The 19,497-nt window shown below is 49.0% G+C and overlaps 2 protein-coding genes across 5 annotated transcripts in view; one reads left to right on the forward strand and one right to left on the reverse strand.

Annotated features, from left to right (window-relative positions):
- Positions 1-6,226, forward strand: part of WIPF3 (WAS/WASL interacting protein family member 3) — a 76,786-nt gene extending 70,560 nt beyond the window's left edge. For both annotated transcript variants that reach the window (XM_066239605.1, XM_066239606.1), the window contains exons 8-9: positions 1,681-1,757; positions 4,057-6,226. In XM_066239605.1, coding sequence (XP_066095702.1) covers positions 1,681-1,757; positions 4,057-4,080 — 101 coding nt within the window. In that variant the 3' untranslated portion in view covers positions 4,081-6,226. The remainder of the gene's footprint in view (positions 1-1,680; positions 1,758-4,056) is intronic.
- A 1,718-nt stretch (positions 6,227-7,944) lies between these two features.
- Positions 7,945-19,497, reverse strand: part of SCRN1 (secernin 1) — a 54,541-nt gene continuing 42,988 nt past the window's right edge. For all 3 annotated transcript variants that reach the window (XM_066239144.1, XM_066239146.1, XM_066239145.1), the window contains exons 7-8: positions 12,743-12,923; positions 7,945-11,858 (exon numbers count right to left, since the gene is read on the reverse strand). In XM_066239144.1, coding sequence (XP_066095241.1) covers positions 11,700-11,858; positions 12,743-12,923 — 340 coding nt within the window. In that variant the 3' untranslated portion in view covers positions 7,945-11,699. The remainder of the gene's footprint in view (positions 11,859-12,742; positions 12,924-19,497) is intronic.

The raw sequence follows: 19,497 nt of genomic DNA on the forward strand, positions 1-19,497 counted from the left end.
GTGACAGCTCTGGCTCCTTGCCTCCTCCTTGCTTCCCTCTCCTTCTGACAGACACACCGCACACAGACGCCCTGATGCATCTTTAAAAACAAAACAAAAATGCCCATCTAATTGTGGTTCAAAAATACATAACATGAAATTTGCCATCCAAACCTTTCTAAGTGGACCTACTGTTCAGTCGTGTTAAGCAGTGGTCCCCAACCTTTTTTGGGGGGCACGGACCGGTTTAATGTCAGAAAATATTTTCACGCCTTTAGGGTGGGACGGATAAATGCATAAAATAAAATTATGGGACCGGCGTAAAAACTGTGGTGTTTTTAAATAGAATTGTCGAACTTACGAGACAAGCTTCAAGAGTGAGTCTTCGACGGATGTAACAGAGGGAATCTGGTCATTTTTTAAAAATAAAACATCGTTCAGACTTAAATATAAATAAAATGGAAATAATGTAAGTTATTTATTCTTTCTCTGCGGACCGGTACCAAATGGCCCACGGACCGGTACTGGTCCACAGCCCGGGGGTTGGGGACCACTAGTGTTAAGGACACTCACGTCAACGTGCACAGTCTCCCTTTCATTTTGCAAAGCTGAAACTGTCCCCACTCAACCACAACTCTCCACCCTCCCCTCCCATCCCCTCCCCCAGGCGGCCACCTTCCCACTTTCTGGTACTATGCGTCTACCACTCTTGGTAACAACACAGGTTGTTACCAATCTTTCACTATTATAAGTCCCGTGATGAATATTTCTGCTTCTCTCGTTGCTTTGTAAGGAGCACAGCAGCCCGAGTTGTTCGGACGGCTATGGGACATGGTGGTTTAACTCCTTGTCTAGAACAGAAGCAGGACAGAAAAGGCTTGTACTAAAAAAAAAAAAAAAAAAAAAAAAAAAATGCAGCAGAGGAAGAGTCACCAAGGCCACCGTTCGGAACACCTGACTCCCGGGACAAGTTCTCACAGGATCGCCTGGGATGTGGATTTCAAACTTGGCGGTGCCAACCAAACCATGTATTGCATATGCACGCGTGTGCATACACATACGTGCCAGAGGGGAGAGACAGACATACGCACCACACTTCTAGCAGCGGTGACTCTGGGATAGAAAATTGGGATGGGGGAGGGGCAGGCAGAGAAGTCACTTCAGGTTGGCGTTCTTTTTCTTGTTATGCTCTCCTGGTACTCCGACTTCTCGATTACGAGACTGTATTTGGATATAACTTGTATGATATTTAAACATGATGTGGTTCAGAGGACGAGGTGGATCCTGATGGAGCAGAGCCTGATCGGTCAGCACGGACTGATCGTTTGCCGTCTATTTAAACCCCGTCTAGCACAGTGTGTGGCGCGTTTCGGGGACAGGAGACGGCAGTTTGTTCTGAGTGAAGAAGGTCTCACATGCATTGAGATGACAGGCCTTAATGACTTGTTCCCCGCCCCCCCCCCCCCGCCCCCAGCATATTGATATTGAACAGGACGCCTCTGTAGTCACAGCCTGAGACATCAAAGCGGAGGTGGAAACACACAGCGTTGGGCCAGCGGCCTGGAGATTTTAAGTTGATGGGCTCATGTTACTCTGGGTCCCTCTGCGGTGGCCCTCAGCGCCGCTGCAGCCCGAGTCCCCGGGACCTGCACAGCTGGTCCCTGGGCCAGCAGATGGTGAGATTGCTCCTGTGTCTTTCAGGCCGTACACCTGGTCCCTGGCTCCACGCCGAGGCTGCTGGGCAGAGCTCCGATGACATCAAAGGCAGAAATTCTCAGGTAACAGGTCCCCCGGGTCCCTCAGAGACGGTGGAGGGTGCGCTTTCTCCTGCCGGCTTCACGTGTGCCCCAGACTCTGCAGCCTCAGGGAAAGCCACCGGGGGTCCCTTTGTTTCCAGGGGGAATGGCACCCTCAGAATGTTGAATCTAAAGAGTGTAAGGGGTGGGGTGTCCCTGGAATCATCACCATATAGGGAAGCAAGTTTGGCGACCAGAACCCCTGGGGAATCATTCTGCAATCATCCACCCCCCACTCCCCATCCATTCTTCCCTCCTTATGTTGGCTTGAGAAGCTCTAGAGAACAACTCTCTAATGTTTATGGAACATAATTTAGTGTTCCCTCTCATCTGTAGAAACAGGGCTTCTTACCGTTGGGTTCCCCACCCCCATCAACATTATATGTTTTTAAAACTTTTTTTTTTCATTGAGCATTTTTATTTGAAATTTCTGTTTAAAGCAAGAATGTGCATAACATAAAAACAGCTGGAAAAAATACCGGAAAGGATTAAATAACTGTACCATGTCTTGAGGATGGTTAAGTAGTTACATTAGACACGATGATCGAACAAGAAGACCCTCGACAATGCGTTTAATATCGTTTTAGAGAAATTGTTTTTCTTTAACCGAAGGGAGAGGATTCTGTTACTATGGTTTGATATCATTTGATGTTCCCAAATTGGAAATCTTAAATTTAATCCCATACGGACATCAGCATTATAATTTATTTTTGGCCAGTTCAAGCCCTGGCGGCCAGAAGACAGCTGGGAGGGGAATCGGCCTTTGTGATGAGACAGGAAATGACCGCTTCTCACCCAGGACACGTGGACACATGGACAGCTGGGAGGGGAATCAGCCTTTGTGATGAGACAGGAAATGCCCGCTTCTCACCGAGGACACATGGACAGAGTGTTTCTTAACTGGGGCGGGCAGAGATGTCGTCTCTCCCTGCACATGATAGGGCCTCATATGTAAAGGCCCTTTGTTTTTTGAAAACACCCACTGGGTTCTCTCCCCTGACCTCCTACTGGTTTGGAGTTCTCTGTGACAGAAGGTGACCCGCAGGGCCCTTCTGCAGCCGTGTGGGACCTCACGGAAAGTCCCGTGAGAAGGCAGGGACCAGGTTCCTGGAGGCTGGGCTGTGTGCCTTGAGGGAGGACGGCACCACCCCCTTTTACAACCGCAGCTAATCTGAGAAACTGCAGTAACCATTCTCAGGTGACCACAGGGCACATCCTCGCAGCTAAGGGAGAGGTACACGAGCAGGAGAAGAGAAGATAAAACCGGTCCCAGGCATTTGCTCTGGGAAATGAGGGGCTGAGTTCTAGTTTCTTCGTAGCGCCTTTCTGCAGTTCCTGAATTTCCTACAATGAAGGCATTACTCCTGTGACCAGAAAAACATAGTCATCATCGAAATAACAGTGCCTGCCCCATACATTTTTCAGACAACTTGCCTGTGTGATCTCACTTGACCTTTTCATTAACCCTGTGACGTGAGTTGAAGAGCTGCCTGCCTCTCAGGCTGTTTCTTCAAACGAGGAAGCCGGGCTCCAAGGGGTTCACAGGCCCAGACGGCTGACTCCTGGTCCAGTGCTCCTCCCACAATGCCTCACTGCTTTTCCTGGCACGTTAGAACCGCCAGGACAGAAGTCGCCCTCACCGTCACACGTGCCAGGCGTGATCAGACGTCGTACAGTGTCTGGACCCCGGCTCACGGCAGACCCACGCCTCGGTCACCGAGCCCATAAATGTCCAGTCAAGGACGGACTGTAAAGTCTGCCTCGGTCACCCCGTAGTTGTGATCTTCCTTCTGTCCAGCTGGACACCACCTTAATCCAACTTCACTTCAGGAAGACAAGAAAGCAGTTGCCCAGAGAGGTCACTGAGCTCCGGAGGGTGTTCTTTTATGGCCCCAGGGCCCCAGGGATGGTGCTCAGGAGGGAGCCCTGGGCTGGAAATCCGAAGGCCGGGGGCGCTTTCTCCCTTTTCCATTGCCCTGTCTTGGGCTGTCCAGCAAGTCCTCTGCTTTTCTCTGAGCTCCCTGTCAAGTGAGTCGCTGGTGCTTGGTCGTGTCAATGTTTCTATGGCGGCATTAGGTCCTCACAGGGCGTGAACCACATGTCTCATTTCATCCCTTGTCCACCTGCGACCCCCTGGGTAGAAATCAGCTCCTTGCCGTGAGGGGACCGCCAGCCCTGGCGGCTGTGCGTGGGGGGCTCCAGTGCCCAGCCCAGGGGCGGAGCTCATCTGTGTGCCGCGGGTCTCCTAACCCCACCTGCTCATGTTGTCCTGTTTCCACAGTTATCTCTAAAGACACTCCGGTGAGAAGAGCGGGGAAGCCAGTGTCCGGTGAGCACCCGGGGTTCACTGTCGCAGGACGAGCAGGACGAGCGTCCCCGGGAGAACGCCTCTGACCTCGCCTTCCTCGAGTTGTGATTCAGTTGACATACGGGCTCTGAATGGAGCGTTTATTTATTGTAAATACGTGGTTTGCACAGGCTTTAAATCAGTATCGTAGTCAACTTTTATTTTTTAAAAAAAAACCACACTCTTCGTTTCTCCATTTTTTTAAATGCATCTGGACATTCGTCTGTCAGTACTGCTAGAGCCCTGACCACACCCCCTTCGTGTCCATGCCATGACTGTAAATATGCGTGCAAGCTGGCCCTTCTTAGATTCGGAACCGTTTTTTAGAAGATTCCTCGGTTTGCAAGTCGCCCCAAAGTCGCAGCACCCACAGTGGTTTTCTTATCGGCATGATTTTATATTCTCAGCACACAAACTGCAGGATCAAACCAAATAATGCCTTATAAATGACGCAGCTCAGAGAGACCCAGTGTGTCCCCACACCCAGACAACGCCACACAGCCTCCAGAGAACGAGACACCACGTCTCGCTTCTATTTTGCAGTACAGGGATTTCTTTTTTTTTTTTTTTTTCTGCCTAATATAAATATAACACAAAATCGAGGCAGGAGTGGGCTTGACCCGTTTTGTAACTGAATGATCCTACAAGTAGCCAATGCTCTGTTTACAGTGCCCAAGTCCCCGAGACTTCCCTCCTGTCCCCTCCAAGTTCCCAGCCCCATCCCAGCAGCCAAGGTGAGGTAGGGTAAATTTTATGAGATTTTGGTATTTTCCCTACAAGTAAGAACCCTACATAATTCATTATTAGAGTAAGTTACTAATTCCATCTGAGAGATCTTTCCTTTCTCCTTCGAGAGCAGGAATTTTATGGCAAGAAAAGTGTTGATCAAAACATTATGAAATATCTGCCGGGTGCCCCACCCCCAGTCTTGGCAAACCTGGAACCACCCAGCAGGCAAAACCCAGCTCCCTTCCGAGCTAAAGAATCTAAGTGCTCTGAGAGCCCCTGTTCCCTTTGGTGAGGGGAGCAGCTCCCTATAGGGGGCACAGTGTCCAAGTTCAGCCACCCCTGGATACGGAGCCGGTCAGGACGGGTGAGGCAGTGGAAATGTGTTTTTGCTTGCTGCCTGACCCCAAATGCTCCCCAGCCTTGGAGAGAAAGGCTGTGTCAGAGGAAGGAGATAAAACAGAAGGAAACAGACCAATCCCTGGTCCGTTATCAAAATAGCTGCAGGGTAAAGGAAATCGGGAGAGAGAGGCTGGAAGAGCAGTGGAACGTTTGCTTTGGAACCAGCCCCTCCTGTGCTCACCCCGTGAGGATATCATGCCCAGAACGAGCCATCCAGAAAAGGCAGCCGGCTAGGGGGCTCTGGGCAACCCTGTGGCCGCTTACACCGCAGGGGTCTGGAGTGTAGACTAGGGTGCTACCCTGTGGTGGTGTTGGGCTTCCTCCTTGCAGAGAGAAGCAAGTGAGCAAGGTCAAGTTTCCTCCTGGGGGAATAAATCAAGCCACATCCTAACAGCGAAAATCAATGGAAAAGAAGTTTTTCCAGGTCACCAGCTCTGAGCATAGCTAATTTGTTTCATAGGTTCTGGAAGTTTTCTGAAAGGTCAGAATTTCTTTATTATAACGGTGTCCACGCCACCTCCCTCCCAGATGTACACAATAATTACAAAGGATTTCATTAGAATGGAGACAAAGGCCGTTCTACTTGCAGCGGCCGGCCTGCCCTGATGGATGTTCGTACCTTCACGGCTGGGCTGGCACCGCTGGGGCAGAAATGAAAAATAAGCCGGTTCAAGGACAGAGGGAAGGAGTGAGCAGTAACCAAAAACCACAATTAGGGAGAAATCTCAGGCAACTGGCATCGCACCTCTCCTCCAGACCGATCACTGAATTCGAGACCTTGGAAGCCGCAGGACAAAGGTTGAGCCCGTGACCAGGAACTCAGACACCGAGTCGCAGCACCCCCACCCCCTCCTCGCACATTCTTGCCGACAGGACTGCCGCCTGTGCCCCCCAGTGTTTCTCGTGTATTTTATATTTATTGATGTTCCCTCTGCAGACCCATTTCTCTGTACCTAATAAACTTTAATAAGCGGAAGTGCTTCTGGCCCTTTTCCTTGTTGAAACCTACCGGTGGCCACCGGTACTGCGAGCGGCAGGATGAGGAAGGCTTTGAAGAATGACAGAGCAAAACCCGTCCTCACACAGGACCCAGCAACACTCGCCGTGGCATTCTGTGTGAGAATGCGAGCCTTCCCGTTCTTGAGCTGACATTTCTGATTAAACCACAAGGTCATAGTTTTGTCCAGATGTTTTCCTGGTGCCCATAAGCTAACTAACAAGTATTTTTGAAAAGCCAACCAAGAAAAAAAGTTCCTCAAATGCATTTAAAAAAAAAAGAATACTCTAGTGTTTTATTAGCATAATATGGGTGAAGAGTTATCAGTTTTAAATTCCTCTGACTTGTGTTAAAACAGAAGTACACTCAGCACGCCCCAACTTAGCACACCCCCGAAAAAACCTCCTGGGTGAGCAGTATAGAGGAGACTCAGCCGAGTCTCCATTTCAGTATTTTCAGGTGCGCTCTGACACGTGGTGCAAGGGGGAGGTGGTCTGCCCACAGGTACGCTGGCTCGGGGGCGAACATAATCTGAAACACTGTTTTGCCTCTTACAAGTTTACAGACGTCAATTACTTAGCTAGTCTGTGCCTCGGTTTCCTCACCTGTAAAATGGAGACCTAGGTATGTACCTGAGCACATTGTGGTGGAGGTAGATTCAGTCACCTCACAGCCGGTCAAGCCATTAACCCTCGGGTCACAACAGGCCCAGGAATGGGCACACCCGCCTTCTGGGGGACACCCAGCTTGCTGATTACAGGCTCAGTCACAGAGCTCCTACTGGCTGCAGCCCACCTAGGCGGTCTGTCTAGATGTTTGCTGAGCTGCCCAGACCAGCTCTGCTGTTGGGAGAGCCAGGAGAGCACTGTCATTAAAATTCATAGATGTCCTCGAAACAAATCTCACCTAGAAACCAATTTCCAAGTTAGCTGCTACGCACTTTGCATCCAAATTAGTTCAGGACCTGACTTGTTCTATCCGCTCTCTTATTAAGTGAAGGGACAGATAAGCTCGGTAATGACCAAAGGAGCCAGTCTGAGCAGAGAAGAAAAGCAAGAGGCCAGGGTAATTGACAAAGTGGATGATGAACTTCAAGGCCACTGCAGTGGAGAACTGGAGTGGCCTCACTTGGAGAGTTAAGGGGGGCGCAGTGGAGCCTGCAGGGTGGATGGAGGAATTTAATTCATGAGGGCAACTTCCAGCCCCCACAGGCTCTGGCTTTCCTCATGAATCTATTCTGTTGTGGGTTGAGTGTGTCTTCCAAAAAAACGCTTATGTTGTAGTCCTAACCCTCTCAGTACCTCAGAATGTAACCTTAGTTGGAAATTGTGTCACTGTAGATGTGATTAGTTATGATGAGATCATGCAGAAGTCGAGTGGACCCCCCTAACCCAATATGACTGGTGTCCTTATAAAAAGGGGGAATTTGGGTACACACACACACGTACTTGACATTTTCTGTTTTTTTATAGTAGCATTCTGATGAGTATGAGGTGGTATCTTATTGTGGTTTTGTGTTTATTTTTAAAGAGTGGATTTATCCACAGAATGGATAAACGGAGGAAACTACAGACCTGACTGGGTTTTCTGAAGATTCAAGTCAGAGAAATATATCTCCCCTTGCACACATTTTCCATGTTGTGACTGATGCCCACATTTATTCATGAAACACAAGATAGAGAAGAGGCCACCTGGCATTACTTTCAGCATTGTCTTTATTGTATGCTTGACATGTTTAGAGACAATTCCAAGGGCAAGCACTGGATGGGGACGTTATCTGGTTGGTAGATACTCGTACAAAAGGCTGTTAAGACTACACAGTCAGTTCCCGCTGCAGGAAGCAAAGATTTTTCTTTTTATTATTCCCTGCCAATAGCATTTGCCAGCTCACACACTTACGTTCTCACAACACGATTGCAGACCTGTCCATTTTCATTCCCACGAAAAATCTGCATGTGACCTTTCGAGATGTTTGAAACCAACAGATAGAGCGCGTTTGACACAAACCACAGGAGGGGGGCGGGGCCCTGGTGCCCTGTGGAATGCACAGCCACGGCTGCAGGGAAGCCCAGTGTAGATCTGGGACAGCGTGTGCCCGTAACCAGCCGCTCCTCCTCTCCCTTCCTATGGGAATGGCCAGATGGGTTCCCCTCCCCCTTCCTTCATGGGCCTCCTTCCTAAAGCTGAGAGCTCAGCTGAAGACCTTCCCCGCAAATGACCTGTCTGCTCCTCAGGCAAGACTGCAGTTAGTGGTTTCCTAACAGACCTATCAGGCCACCTGGCTTCCCTGCTGGGCCAGCCGCTGGCTGTGTCACACCTGTACCGCTGTGGGGTGACATCGGTTAGGGAGCAAAGTAGTTTACCTGGTTGATCATTATTTTTTATACCTAATTAATTCACCCAATAATGAAGGAACCTCACTACTAGTATCTGACAGGCATACCCCCTACTCTGTTAGACGGCTTGTAAGAAAGACTGGCTAATTGTTAAGACTGTGTCTTATGTTATTGGGCCCTAAAGGAATCACCATCGTTTCAAGTAGATCCTTACTCTAGCTAAAGTTCCAAACCAGCTCCAAGAATGAAGAGTACTATTGATACTTTTCTGCTTTGTTAATTTACGTTTCCTGGAGCCTTTGCCCCGCCCCCTCCCCTTACGGTAAATCCTTCTACTGGACAAGACGAACTAGCTTATGCCTGGTTACAGGGTGGGGGAGTGAGGGAGAGATTCTGTCCTCATAGCCATGTCTCCTCTCTGCACAAAACATGCACAGTGCTCCCCAAGTCTTAATGGATACACAAATGGTATTTTAGGAAGCTACTTACACACCTTTAAACATGATTTTCATCATTTATCTTGAATATTCATCTTCTCCATATTGCCTTTAGAAAAGCAACCCCTTTTGGTCAGAGCCCGAATCACACTGGGTATCACAGACATGTCAGGTCAAGAAATTATCCATGTGGTAATAAACGTTTTTCAAAAGCAGAATCTGTTCGGAGCACTTAAAAACAAACGTTCCCCAGAGAAGAGTCACTAGAAGAGAGTGCAGCCGCATCAGCAGACTCTTTGCTCTTATCTTTCCCCCATGCACCCCCAATGTACAAAGAATCTGTCCACTGCTATTATGGGGTTCGATTGTATACAGACCACCTCTCTCTGCCGGATGGAAGAGGCCCTGTTCAACTTCTGCCAGCCACCGAGGGCTGTCGCGCCCTCTAGTGGTCACACAGGGGCATCACAATTGTGATGTTCGCGTTAGCCCAGACAACTAGCAATTAGGGGTGGCCCTTCCCTGAAGTGCGGGACTGAGGCCAATGCCCCCTTATCAGAGAAGCAGCCGCTGTGTTTCCAACTGCACAATGGCTGAGTAATGGCATCAGGCTGGCTGGGTTACCCGTGACCTCTGTCTGGCCCATAGTAATGAAAGCAGGCCTCTGTGTCATTTATTCTCACGAGGACTCCTTGTGGTCAACCCCCGACTCAGGTTGGGTATCACCGAAGTGTCAGGTCTGATGGAATGTCTCTACCATAGGTGGGGTGAGACCTTGTTCTGACATTTTAGAGTGGCTTTCTGCATCGTCTTGTTTTACATAAATAACCACTCTTGCGAGTGGGCTTACAAGGGGACAAGGTACCCACGTCATTGCGGAACCCCTCCCTTCCCCCCTTAGCAGCCGTACACAGACACTCTCAGAATGTCAGCTCCACAGTGGAGGAGACCCGGAGTTAATCTACAGGGAACGCCGAACCTGGCCAAAGGCTCAGCAGCTGCAAACCCACCAGGAACGGCGGCGGCCGACCCTGTCAGCTCCGTCTCCCGGACCTCACCCCTTGGTCGTAATTTTACTGAACAGAATTTACAAAACCACTGGCCGAGCAGCTCAGGGTGCTCTCCTGCCTGCACTCTTAAAGGAGAGTTGGCAGGAAAAAAGACGACGTGTTCAGATAAGACCTGTGACCCTCAGCTCTACAATACACTGCTTCTAGAAGGAGCCACTGGGAGGAAGCAGGGGGCTGTGCTCCCACTAGCTGGTATATCACCATACTTTCCCATTAATGACCTCTGCTCCTTCCCATTCCAAGAGTGGTTGAAGACTTCAACAGCTGGAGGTGAGCGCCCCCACCACCACCTGCCCACCGCAGCTGCCGGGACAGGCACCGAGGTGGGGGGAGGGGCACGGGGAAGGACCCAGAATAGCCAGGTGCTTCCTACACAGCTTTGTGGGATATAACAGATTGGGCAGGAGGGTGGGGGCTGGACTGTTACCCTGGAGTGAGATGCTTCTACATCCATCTGTCACCTTCCTGCTCTCTGTGTCCCCAGTGCTGAGTCCATCTGGTCTCTCCCTCGCACGCTTTTCTGTGCTCGGGTGGTAAGTCAAATCCTTCATGCGAACACGACGTTGGAAACAAATCTGTTTAATTAAAGTCTCTGCTGAGATAATGTTGTGGCTGTTCAGACTCCAGCTACTTGAACTAGAATCACAACAGCCCAAAGTTTCCCCTTTTCCTTCCCTCATTAACTGAGAGCTTCACAGCTTTGTGTATGTGTGTGTGTGGGGGGGGTATCTATGCCACGGAGCTATTTAATTCATCCTAAACCAGATGGCGGTAACCAGGCCCGGAATCATGTCTACAAGAGGCTATACCCATGTGGCGGGTGTGCTACAGAGCAGGGTGAACCTAGTGCCTCTGGGGAGATCCAGGCGGTGACTCAGGGAAGTCACAGCGTGGCTGCCTCTGAATCTGTAATGTGGGCAGGCGCCAGCTAACAGGTGACCAGCTCTCCCGCACGTGGGAGCGGTCTGTGGGTCCACGGCACACAAGCCCGGGGCACGGGAATCAGGATGGAGCCAGGGCTGGACAGGACCCCCTTTAGTCCTTCCCATTGGCTGTGTCCCTCGGAAGACACCCCTGGAGGCCTTCAGCACTACAGACACGCTCTCATGTTAAGGGAGGCTGGGAACTTCTCCCACGAGGGCACACACTAGACCCTGTGCCAGACAAAGAAAGGCCTTTTGTCAAGCTGAAAGAAATTGTTACTGAGAGAAAGAGTGAGACTTCAAAAGATTTCGCTTTCCCACAAATCCAGCACCGCGAAGCCCGCCTTCCAAAGCTTGTTGGGCTCCCGTCTTCCCCTGAAAAGGCTAATGTGTCCTTCGTCACCAAAATACAGTGATGGCAGCTTAAAATCCACAATCAGTCAAACAGTTGAACAACAGGCGCATGGGGTACGTGTCACACTGCAGAGGAATGGGACCCCCGGTGGAGGGGGGTGTTTTTGAGGTTCGAGGCAGAACACACACAGGTTTACAGTTTGATCTGGCTTCAGAAAAGGCGGCCACAGCAGAACTTTCTCATTTTACTCAAACAGGAGAGCGGTTTGTTTTGCTGGTAATTTAGTAAGGTGGGAAATTTTAAATAAGAAAGGGCAAGGGGGGTGCCTACTTCACTTAAAGAACTTAATCTCCGTGTCCACACAGTCATAGAAAAGGTCCCCCACCTCGGCGGGGTCAAGGGGGTCGGAGCCAGTCAGGATTTCTTCCATGGCTTCCAGGCCTTGCTTCTCCAGGTCCAGCATGGTCTTCCTCAGCTGGCGCCCCTGCTCCTGAGGAGGGACAGAATCCAAAGGGGAGGAGTCACTGCCATGGACCCTGAGGACTGCCCACCCTATGCAGTGTTTCCCACATGCCCGCCACCGGGGGGCTTTCTAGAATACCAGTGTGGTTATGTCACCGCTCTGCTTACAATCCTTATGTGGCTTCCCGCTGCCTTCAGGACGCACTCCTGGGTGACATTCCTAGAAGGCCTGTTGTGACACAGCAAACTCTTTCGTGGTCACCTCATGCCACTTCCCTCTTTATGTACCAAAGCTTCGGGTGGGGCAGGGGATTCGCACTTTGAATAACGACTTCTTTTTAACTGGGAACTTGAGACTCTTCCTTTTATTGTCATAAAATATTGATACCATAAAATATACCACTTGAACCATTTCAATGTACTGTTTGTTCAGTGGCATGAAGTACCTTCACATTGGTGTGCAACCCTACCCACCACCAGAACTTCTCTGAAGACTCAGTTGTTTTTTCTTTAATGTTTTAAAATGTTACCATCACATACGACTCTGGACTGCCGAAAGTATACAAAGAATTGTAGAAAGCAGGAAAGCAGCTGTCCCTACCAGAACTGTGCATTTCGATGAGTCCTAGGTAAACACCAAATGAAAGAGGGCTATTCTTAGCCCACGGAGTTCTAGAATAACCTCAAAAGTATAGGGTTCGTTTTATTTGGTTTCTTTCAAGAGACCGGGCGGGGAAACTCGCCCCCGCACGCTGCGAGAGCCTGGGAGCCCGAGTTTGGGGAAGGGACGAGCTGGAGGGGAGGAGCGTGCTGAGCCCGCTCCCTGCTTTTCTGGCTCCGCCCCCGCCGCCCTCGCCGCCCTCCACGGGCCCACCGCCCTCGCCACCCTCCACGGCCCCCCGCCAGGCTCACCTGGCCACTCGCGATGACAGCGCGGGCCCACTCGTGGGCCTTGTACAGCTCATGCCGACGGTCTGGTTTCTCCTGGAACCGAGGCTCCTTTTTGGCAGGGTCGTCATCCCCGAAACTGGGAGACTGTGCTTTGGGGACAAGTTTGACGTCATCAACAAAGATGAAAGGCTTGAATATGGACCTGGAGAGAAGGGAGAGGTGCTTCCTTCAGCCGGACTGGGGCTTGCGGACACCCAGGAGCTGTCGCTTCATCCCGCAAATATCCCCTGAGCCAGCTCCCGGGGCGTGAGGGGTGGCGGGTGGCCGGTGGGTGCATGCCAAGAGGGACACAGCTGCGTATTTTAGTAAATATTTTAGTGAGACTGCCACTTACAAGCTGCAATTTCTTCTACGTACAGCGAAGAGACAGCTAAACAGACCTGCTTTGTTCCGGGAAGACCATTTGAGAGGCCCTTTTCAGTTATATAAAGGCAGGCAAAGAGGAGAGTGAGCAGTGGGTGCTCTATTCAAGCAGAAAGAGGGCTGCCCGGCCCGCCACGGGCTGCGGGAAGTGGCCTCCCGGAAACGAAGGCTTGGGACCCCTCTCTTTCTCTCTCCCTCTCTCTTTTAGGTTCTTCCTTATTTGACAGTTCTTGAAATATCTCTGACAGACTCAGGAATATACATGAAGACAGATGAAAGACAGACACTGCAGAGAAGCAGAAGGCTGGCTCTGTGGGGTGTGGGCAGCCCTGGGCACAGCAGGTGGCTAATGCAGAACGCTCTGAGTCAGCTCTTTTGGAATGATGGATGTCTCTTAGGGAAAATGGCCGTGTGTGTGTGTGTGTGTGTGTGTGTGTGTGTGTGTACACCTCTGCATACCTGGGCACATGTCAGCACACACACCTTTCCTCTCGACCCCTCCAAAGCCTGAGAGGGAGTGATGCTTTCATCAGGAATCCTGTCACTACGTTTCTGAAACCTCAGGGCCTTACTTACTCTGCGTCCTGGCCCTGTGGGGGAGAACCGTGTCATGGAGAGGCCACAAAGGGGACAGACAGCCTGGCAGCACCCACGGGCTCAGCTGCCATCCTGGGTCTGCCGGACTCATGACAGTGGAAGCAGGGATCTGGGCTGGGATTCGGAATGGGGGTGTGAGTCCCCTCACCACCTCTAGCCAACCATGGGCCCACCATTCCCCCTCTGTCTCTCATTTGGACTAAAATTGTCTTTATGGTCCCTTCTAGCTCCTAAACCTATGGTATTCTTTCTCTTTCTATGTCGTGCAGCCTGTGAACTTGTGATTCTGACTTCAGGAAGTTCACAGTGAGCACAGCTGTGGTCTTCTGCATCCAGTATATAGAATGATCGCATAGTAAAACATCAGAATACTCTATTTGATAGGACTTCACATCCACCCAGCACTCACTGGAATATGGAGGTTAGCTTAACACCAAGACGGTGTCTGGTGGCTAAGACAAGAGGTACCATATGTTTATCCCTCAGTTTCATTTTTAATAATAAACATTCTGAGGTTCCCATAATATTCTGAAGCTCTCCAAGGATTTTCCCTCCAAAGTCTATAAGGAAGTCAGCATCCTCAACCAGTAAAAACATGGAGCGTAGACTTGTCAGGTGGTTGAAGGCAGAATTTTTGAGAATGAATAAATACAACTACTAATGATAATAAATCACAATCATACTAGTATTTATTTAAACCAGAAGCTGGAAATCATCGATAGTTCAGGCTCGAAAATATGTGTTTACGTATCCGGAATAAAGGGATGTGGACAACTCAGTGGTCCCCAAACCTTCTGATGTCTTGGCAATCCTTATAGGAAATCACATTAAAATTCAAATAGGTGAGGAGACTCTCTGGCATTTTGCCACACATAAACCTCATATGGTGACTTCTTAAATGCCACTTGATTGAATGCAGGCCAATGAAAGGCCCAGAGGGGTGACAGGACTCGACCGAGGTCACATATCCAGCCAGTAGCAAAGCTGATACTGCCATTGGTTGTACGTACCCCTCCCAGCCCAGCAGGGCAGGGCTGGGCACGCTCATCCCACGTGTGGGGCACCCCCCACGTGTCCTGTGGCTTTCTCTGACACAGGACATAGATCTGCAGGCTCCAGCACGCTCATTCTGCTCTGTCCTAAGGGCTGCCTCTCAGACCGACCTTCAGAGAAGTCACCTAATGAAGAGTTCACCCTGGTCACTCAGCCCCTCCACAGTGTGTTGTCACATGAATACAAGACAACAGGCTAAAAGGAGGCAAATGCTTCCAATGGCAAAGGGCAGCCCAGCAGCCAATTAATGAGGGGGCTTGCAGGTCCCTGAGCTACTCTAAAGGACCCTTGTGGAGGGCAGTGAAACAAAGGAGACATCAGGAGCACCAAATGAAACCATGTTACTGTGACTGTCAGCTCTCACTGAGACAGCTCTATGGGCCAAGGAACAGGGTCTGATGACACGCAGTCCTGCGTGGGCTTTGCAAGCCCGTCTCAGACAGCTGCCAGGTCCTAGCCCTGGGGTGGGCTTCCCAAGCCCGTCTCAGACAGCTGCCAGATCCTAGCCTTGGGGCACACTTTGAGCCACAGCCAAGAAACATGCTCCACCGGAGGTCTTTGCCTTATCTGTTGCTTTTTCCCCCCTAAAATTTTATGTTGAATCCACCAAGCCAGTGTAAAAAAAAAAATCTGTGTTCTTCTCATTGGTTTTCCCATTTAGAAGGAAAACAAAATTATCATGAGAACCACTAACGTTTTATAGTATATCGTAACTTTCAAAGTGCTTGCATTCAATTCCCATTCAATTCCTATTCATTCATTCATTCATTCATTCAATCAGTCCTTCCTTCCTTTCTTCCTTCCTTGAGTAAATACGTGTTGATCGCTGACTGAGTATCAAAGACTGTTCTGGATACTGGGGTTACAGCAACAAACAAGACAGGGCAAAACCTTCTGTCCCGTTTTACAGATGAGATGACTGAGGCTCACAGAAGCTGAGAGCTTTGTTCAAAGACTCATTCCTCATGAGTGGCAGAGCAAGAACTAAATCTTCTAAAGCCTAGGTCAGTTTTTTCCTCACTACCCCTCACCACTATCTCATTCTATTGGTTTATTTATATACACCTTGGGCTGCTGCAGAAAAAGAAAATACTTTTTTTGTGCTTTGGGATTTGGAATCTTAATGTCAGTGCCAGCCAACACTTCTGACTTCAAACAAGACTCTGTTCTTACTGAAGATGCAGGAACTCCCCTAGGGGCTCAGCCAGGCTTGTCCTGTGTCCCAGCGTTCCCCAGAGGTCCCCTGAGGGCTGTCTGGCACAGACAGGAGCAGCACACAGGGTCCCAAGGGGAAGAACGTACTAAACCTGGAACCGACCTGGAAAGAATCTAGAATAACCAGTTTCTCTCGACTGCCAGTGTCCCTCTGGTCCGCCTATGAGTCACTGTGAGTCACTCTCATCACTGAGTCAAGGTCACACCTAAAAGCAGACTTATCAGAAAGGGCCGTTTCCATTCAGAATAAAGGAAGAGTAATACTCAGGGCTGGGTCCTGGTGCTCTGGGGACACTTTGCAAAGTCACACCTATTGGCCCTGGCTGGGTGGCTCGGTTGGTTAGAGTGTTGTCCTGACACCCCAAGATGCCAGGTTTCGGGTTCATCCCCAGTCAAGGCACATATAAGAATCAACCAAGGAATGCATAAATAAGTGGAACAACAAATCAATGTTTCTCTCTCTCTCTCTCAAATCAATAAATTAAAAAATGTTTAAATAATTTTAAAAAGTAGACCTGACCTGTGATGGTGCAGTGGATAAAGCATTGACTTGGAATGCTGAGGTCACTGGTTCAAAACCCTGGGCTTGCCCAGTCAAGGCACATACGAGAAGCAGCTACTACGAGTTGGTGCTTCCCGCTCTTCTGCCCCCCCTTCTCCCTCTCTCTCTCTCTCCTCTCTCTAAAATCAATAAATAAAATCTTTTAAAATAATAAAGTAAAAATGTAGAATAGGAGAGAGAAGAAAGATGGTGTTGGAAGACTTCAGAATGGAATTGGAGGGGGGTGCTATTTTGCATTGGGCAAATGTGCAGGCTCTTTCTGCACAGCTCCTGGGGCCTCATTTACATAAACTAAGGTGTCTGAGGCCCGTAATGTTACCTCTAATGACAAAAGGAGGCCACTTGTCCCTAACATTTAAATTAACATGATAAGACAGTCTCAGTTGATCCAATTTAGCCTCTCAGGCTTAGGACACTGGGAGAAGGAAGAAACCACATACACACACACACACACACACACACGCACACACACACACCAGGTCCCTTGCATCTCATCAACTCCTTGCCACTACTTCAAGTACATGAAATATCTATTTTCCTAGAACTTCCTACTTCTTGTTTCCTAGGCTGAAGTACACAGCTTAATCCAAGTAGGGAAATGGATTAGGAAAGAGCCTTCTAATATTTAAAATGAAAAATGTTTAGGTTCTCTCCCCCTCCTGGTTTTTCCATCTTGTATGTTGAGTATTTGTGTGTTTTCTAAAGTGTGGGAGCTGCTCAGAGGTGTGCTGGTTTGACAACTGTATCTCTGAAAAAAGTAATAAGCCCTGGTTCACGGTGTCTGCCAATTTCTGTGGTGTAAATACTGTAGTCCATTTCAAGCTACTGATGTGACCTCCCTGAACACAGAGTCAGGAAGGACACACGTAGTCAGCTCTCACTGGCTCCAGTGCACTACAGGACTCTTGAATTTTACAGCCTCAAAATGCAAGACCACCTCTCTGCCTTTCCCCCTCCGATTCTTCACATCAGTGAAGCTTTAGCAAGTACTGGCTTCCAACTGGGAAATGGTTTCCAAAGGTCAGAACCAGAGCACAAAAGCCAACCGATGTCAACGGATAAATGACTGAGGCAGAGCTGATGCAACAGAATATGGATAGGGTGGACTTTGACTTTTCGATAAATTAATTCAAGCTCTTCTGCATCTCCCTCTATATCTCTAACTCCAACTGTTGCATCGCCTTCCAGTGCTCACACTTACATAGCACCTGGTCCTTGCTAGGAGGTGGGGGAAGACAATAAGGGAGGGAAGGAAAAGAGAACGAGAATGTGAGAACAAGTTGTTTCGAGAAAAGTATATAATGAATATAATTAATACTGCCAGCAAAGGGCGGAGCAGTGCCAGAGGAAAGAGAACAATAGGCAGCTTGTGCCCTTTGGCTTCTACCATTCATTGGGAGGGATAACTCATACATAGTCCTGCTCTTTGATCGCAGTCTTTCACAAGTGCACCACTCTGAAACGGCTTCCTCAAAACAGCTCTCTAATGTTTCCAGCCTTAACAGCGGCCAGCTAAAATGTCCTTAATTTTACTCCCTAAAATCCCAAGAATAGGTAATTATGCCCCTGCTGACAACATACAGAATGTTGAACACGCCCAATTACAGAGGAAGACTGGGATGTTGAATGGGGGAGGGGGAGCCTATGACTTCTGCAGTCACGGTTAGAAACACAGCTCACTGAACCACAGAGGATGAAAATGAACGCCTTCCCGAAAGCTCTTCGTCTTCTTTAAGGTCTTTTAAGTTCATTTTTACCCATGAATAATTTGTTTCTAAAGTTACTAGAAATTTTTTTTTTTTTAAAGACAGGGCAGTATTTTTTTAATTTTTTTTTATTTATTCATTTTTAGAGAGGAAAGAGAGAGGGAGAGAGAGAGAGAGAGAGACAGAGAGGAGAGAGAAGGGGGAGGAGCTGGAAGCATCAATTCCCATATGTGCCTTGACCAGGCAAGCCCAGGGATTTGAACCGGTGACCTCAGCATTTCCAGGTCAATGCTTTATCCACTGCGCCACCACAGGTCAGGCTAGAAATTTTTTATTTTAAATATTTGAAGGTTATTTCCCAACCCGTCTCTTTAACTGTGTTAGGCCGTGCACTTCAGCCCGGGAAACAGAATTCCCGTATTGCAGGGTCCGGGCATCCCAGAGGCCTGTCTGCTGAGCAGTTTGAGCAGGCGTCTGACCCAGGGAAGGGGGAGGTGGTACATTCTTCGGCTCAACCCTCTCCCTCAAAGGCTCCTGTTCCCCAAAGAACAAGGTCCAATGCGTTGGCAGAGCATTCCAGACGCTTCCAATGCCCACAGGCACCCCCGCGGGCCAGCCGCGGGTGTTCACAGAGGCTGGTGAGTCACCAGCATCGGGGGACGAGCTTTTGTGTCTCTCTGCTTCTTTGCACACATATCCGCTACCCAGAACGTCATTCCTCTGTGAGGTACTCCTTTCTGTCATCTCCTTTGTGCACACTTAGTCTCTAGTACCCCAAAAGTACAATATATGACAGTGGTCTCCAACCCCGGGGCCACGGACCGGTACCAGTCCGTGAGCCATTTGCTACCAGTCCGCAGAGAAAGAATAAATAACTTACATTATTTTTGTTTTATTTATATTTGTCTGAATGATGTTTTATTTTTTTTTAAATGACCAAATTCCCTCTGTTACATCCATCTAAAACTCACTCTTGACACTTGTCTTGGTCACGTGATACATTTCTCCGGCCCACCCTAAAGGCCGGTCCATGAAAATATTTTCTGACATTAAACCAGTCTGTGGCCCAAAAAAGGTTGGGGACCACTGATATATGGTACACAGAAGGTGCTTAATAAGTACTTGTTGAATGAATAAATTAGTGAATGAAAAACTAAGAGTAGCTTATACCAAATTTAATAGTCAGGTCCTGCTAAAAGTATCAGTTGAAACTGGCAGTA

This window comes from Saccopteryx bilineata, chromosome 7 (genome assembly GCF_036850765.1).
Source record: "Saccopteryx bilineata isolate mSacBil1 chromosome 7, mSacBil1_pri_phased_curated, whole genome shotgun sequence".
Classification (NCBI taxonomy): Eukaryota; Metazoa; Chordata; class Mammalia; order Chiroptera; family Emballonuridae; genus Saccopteryx; species Saccopteryx bilineata.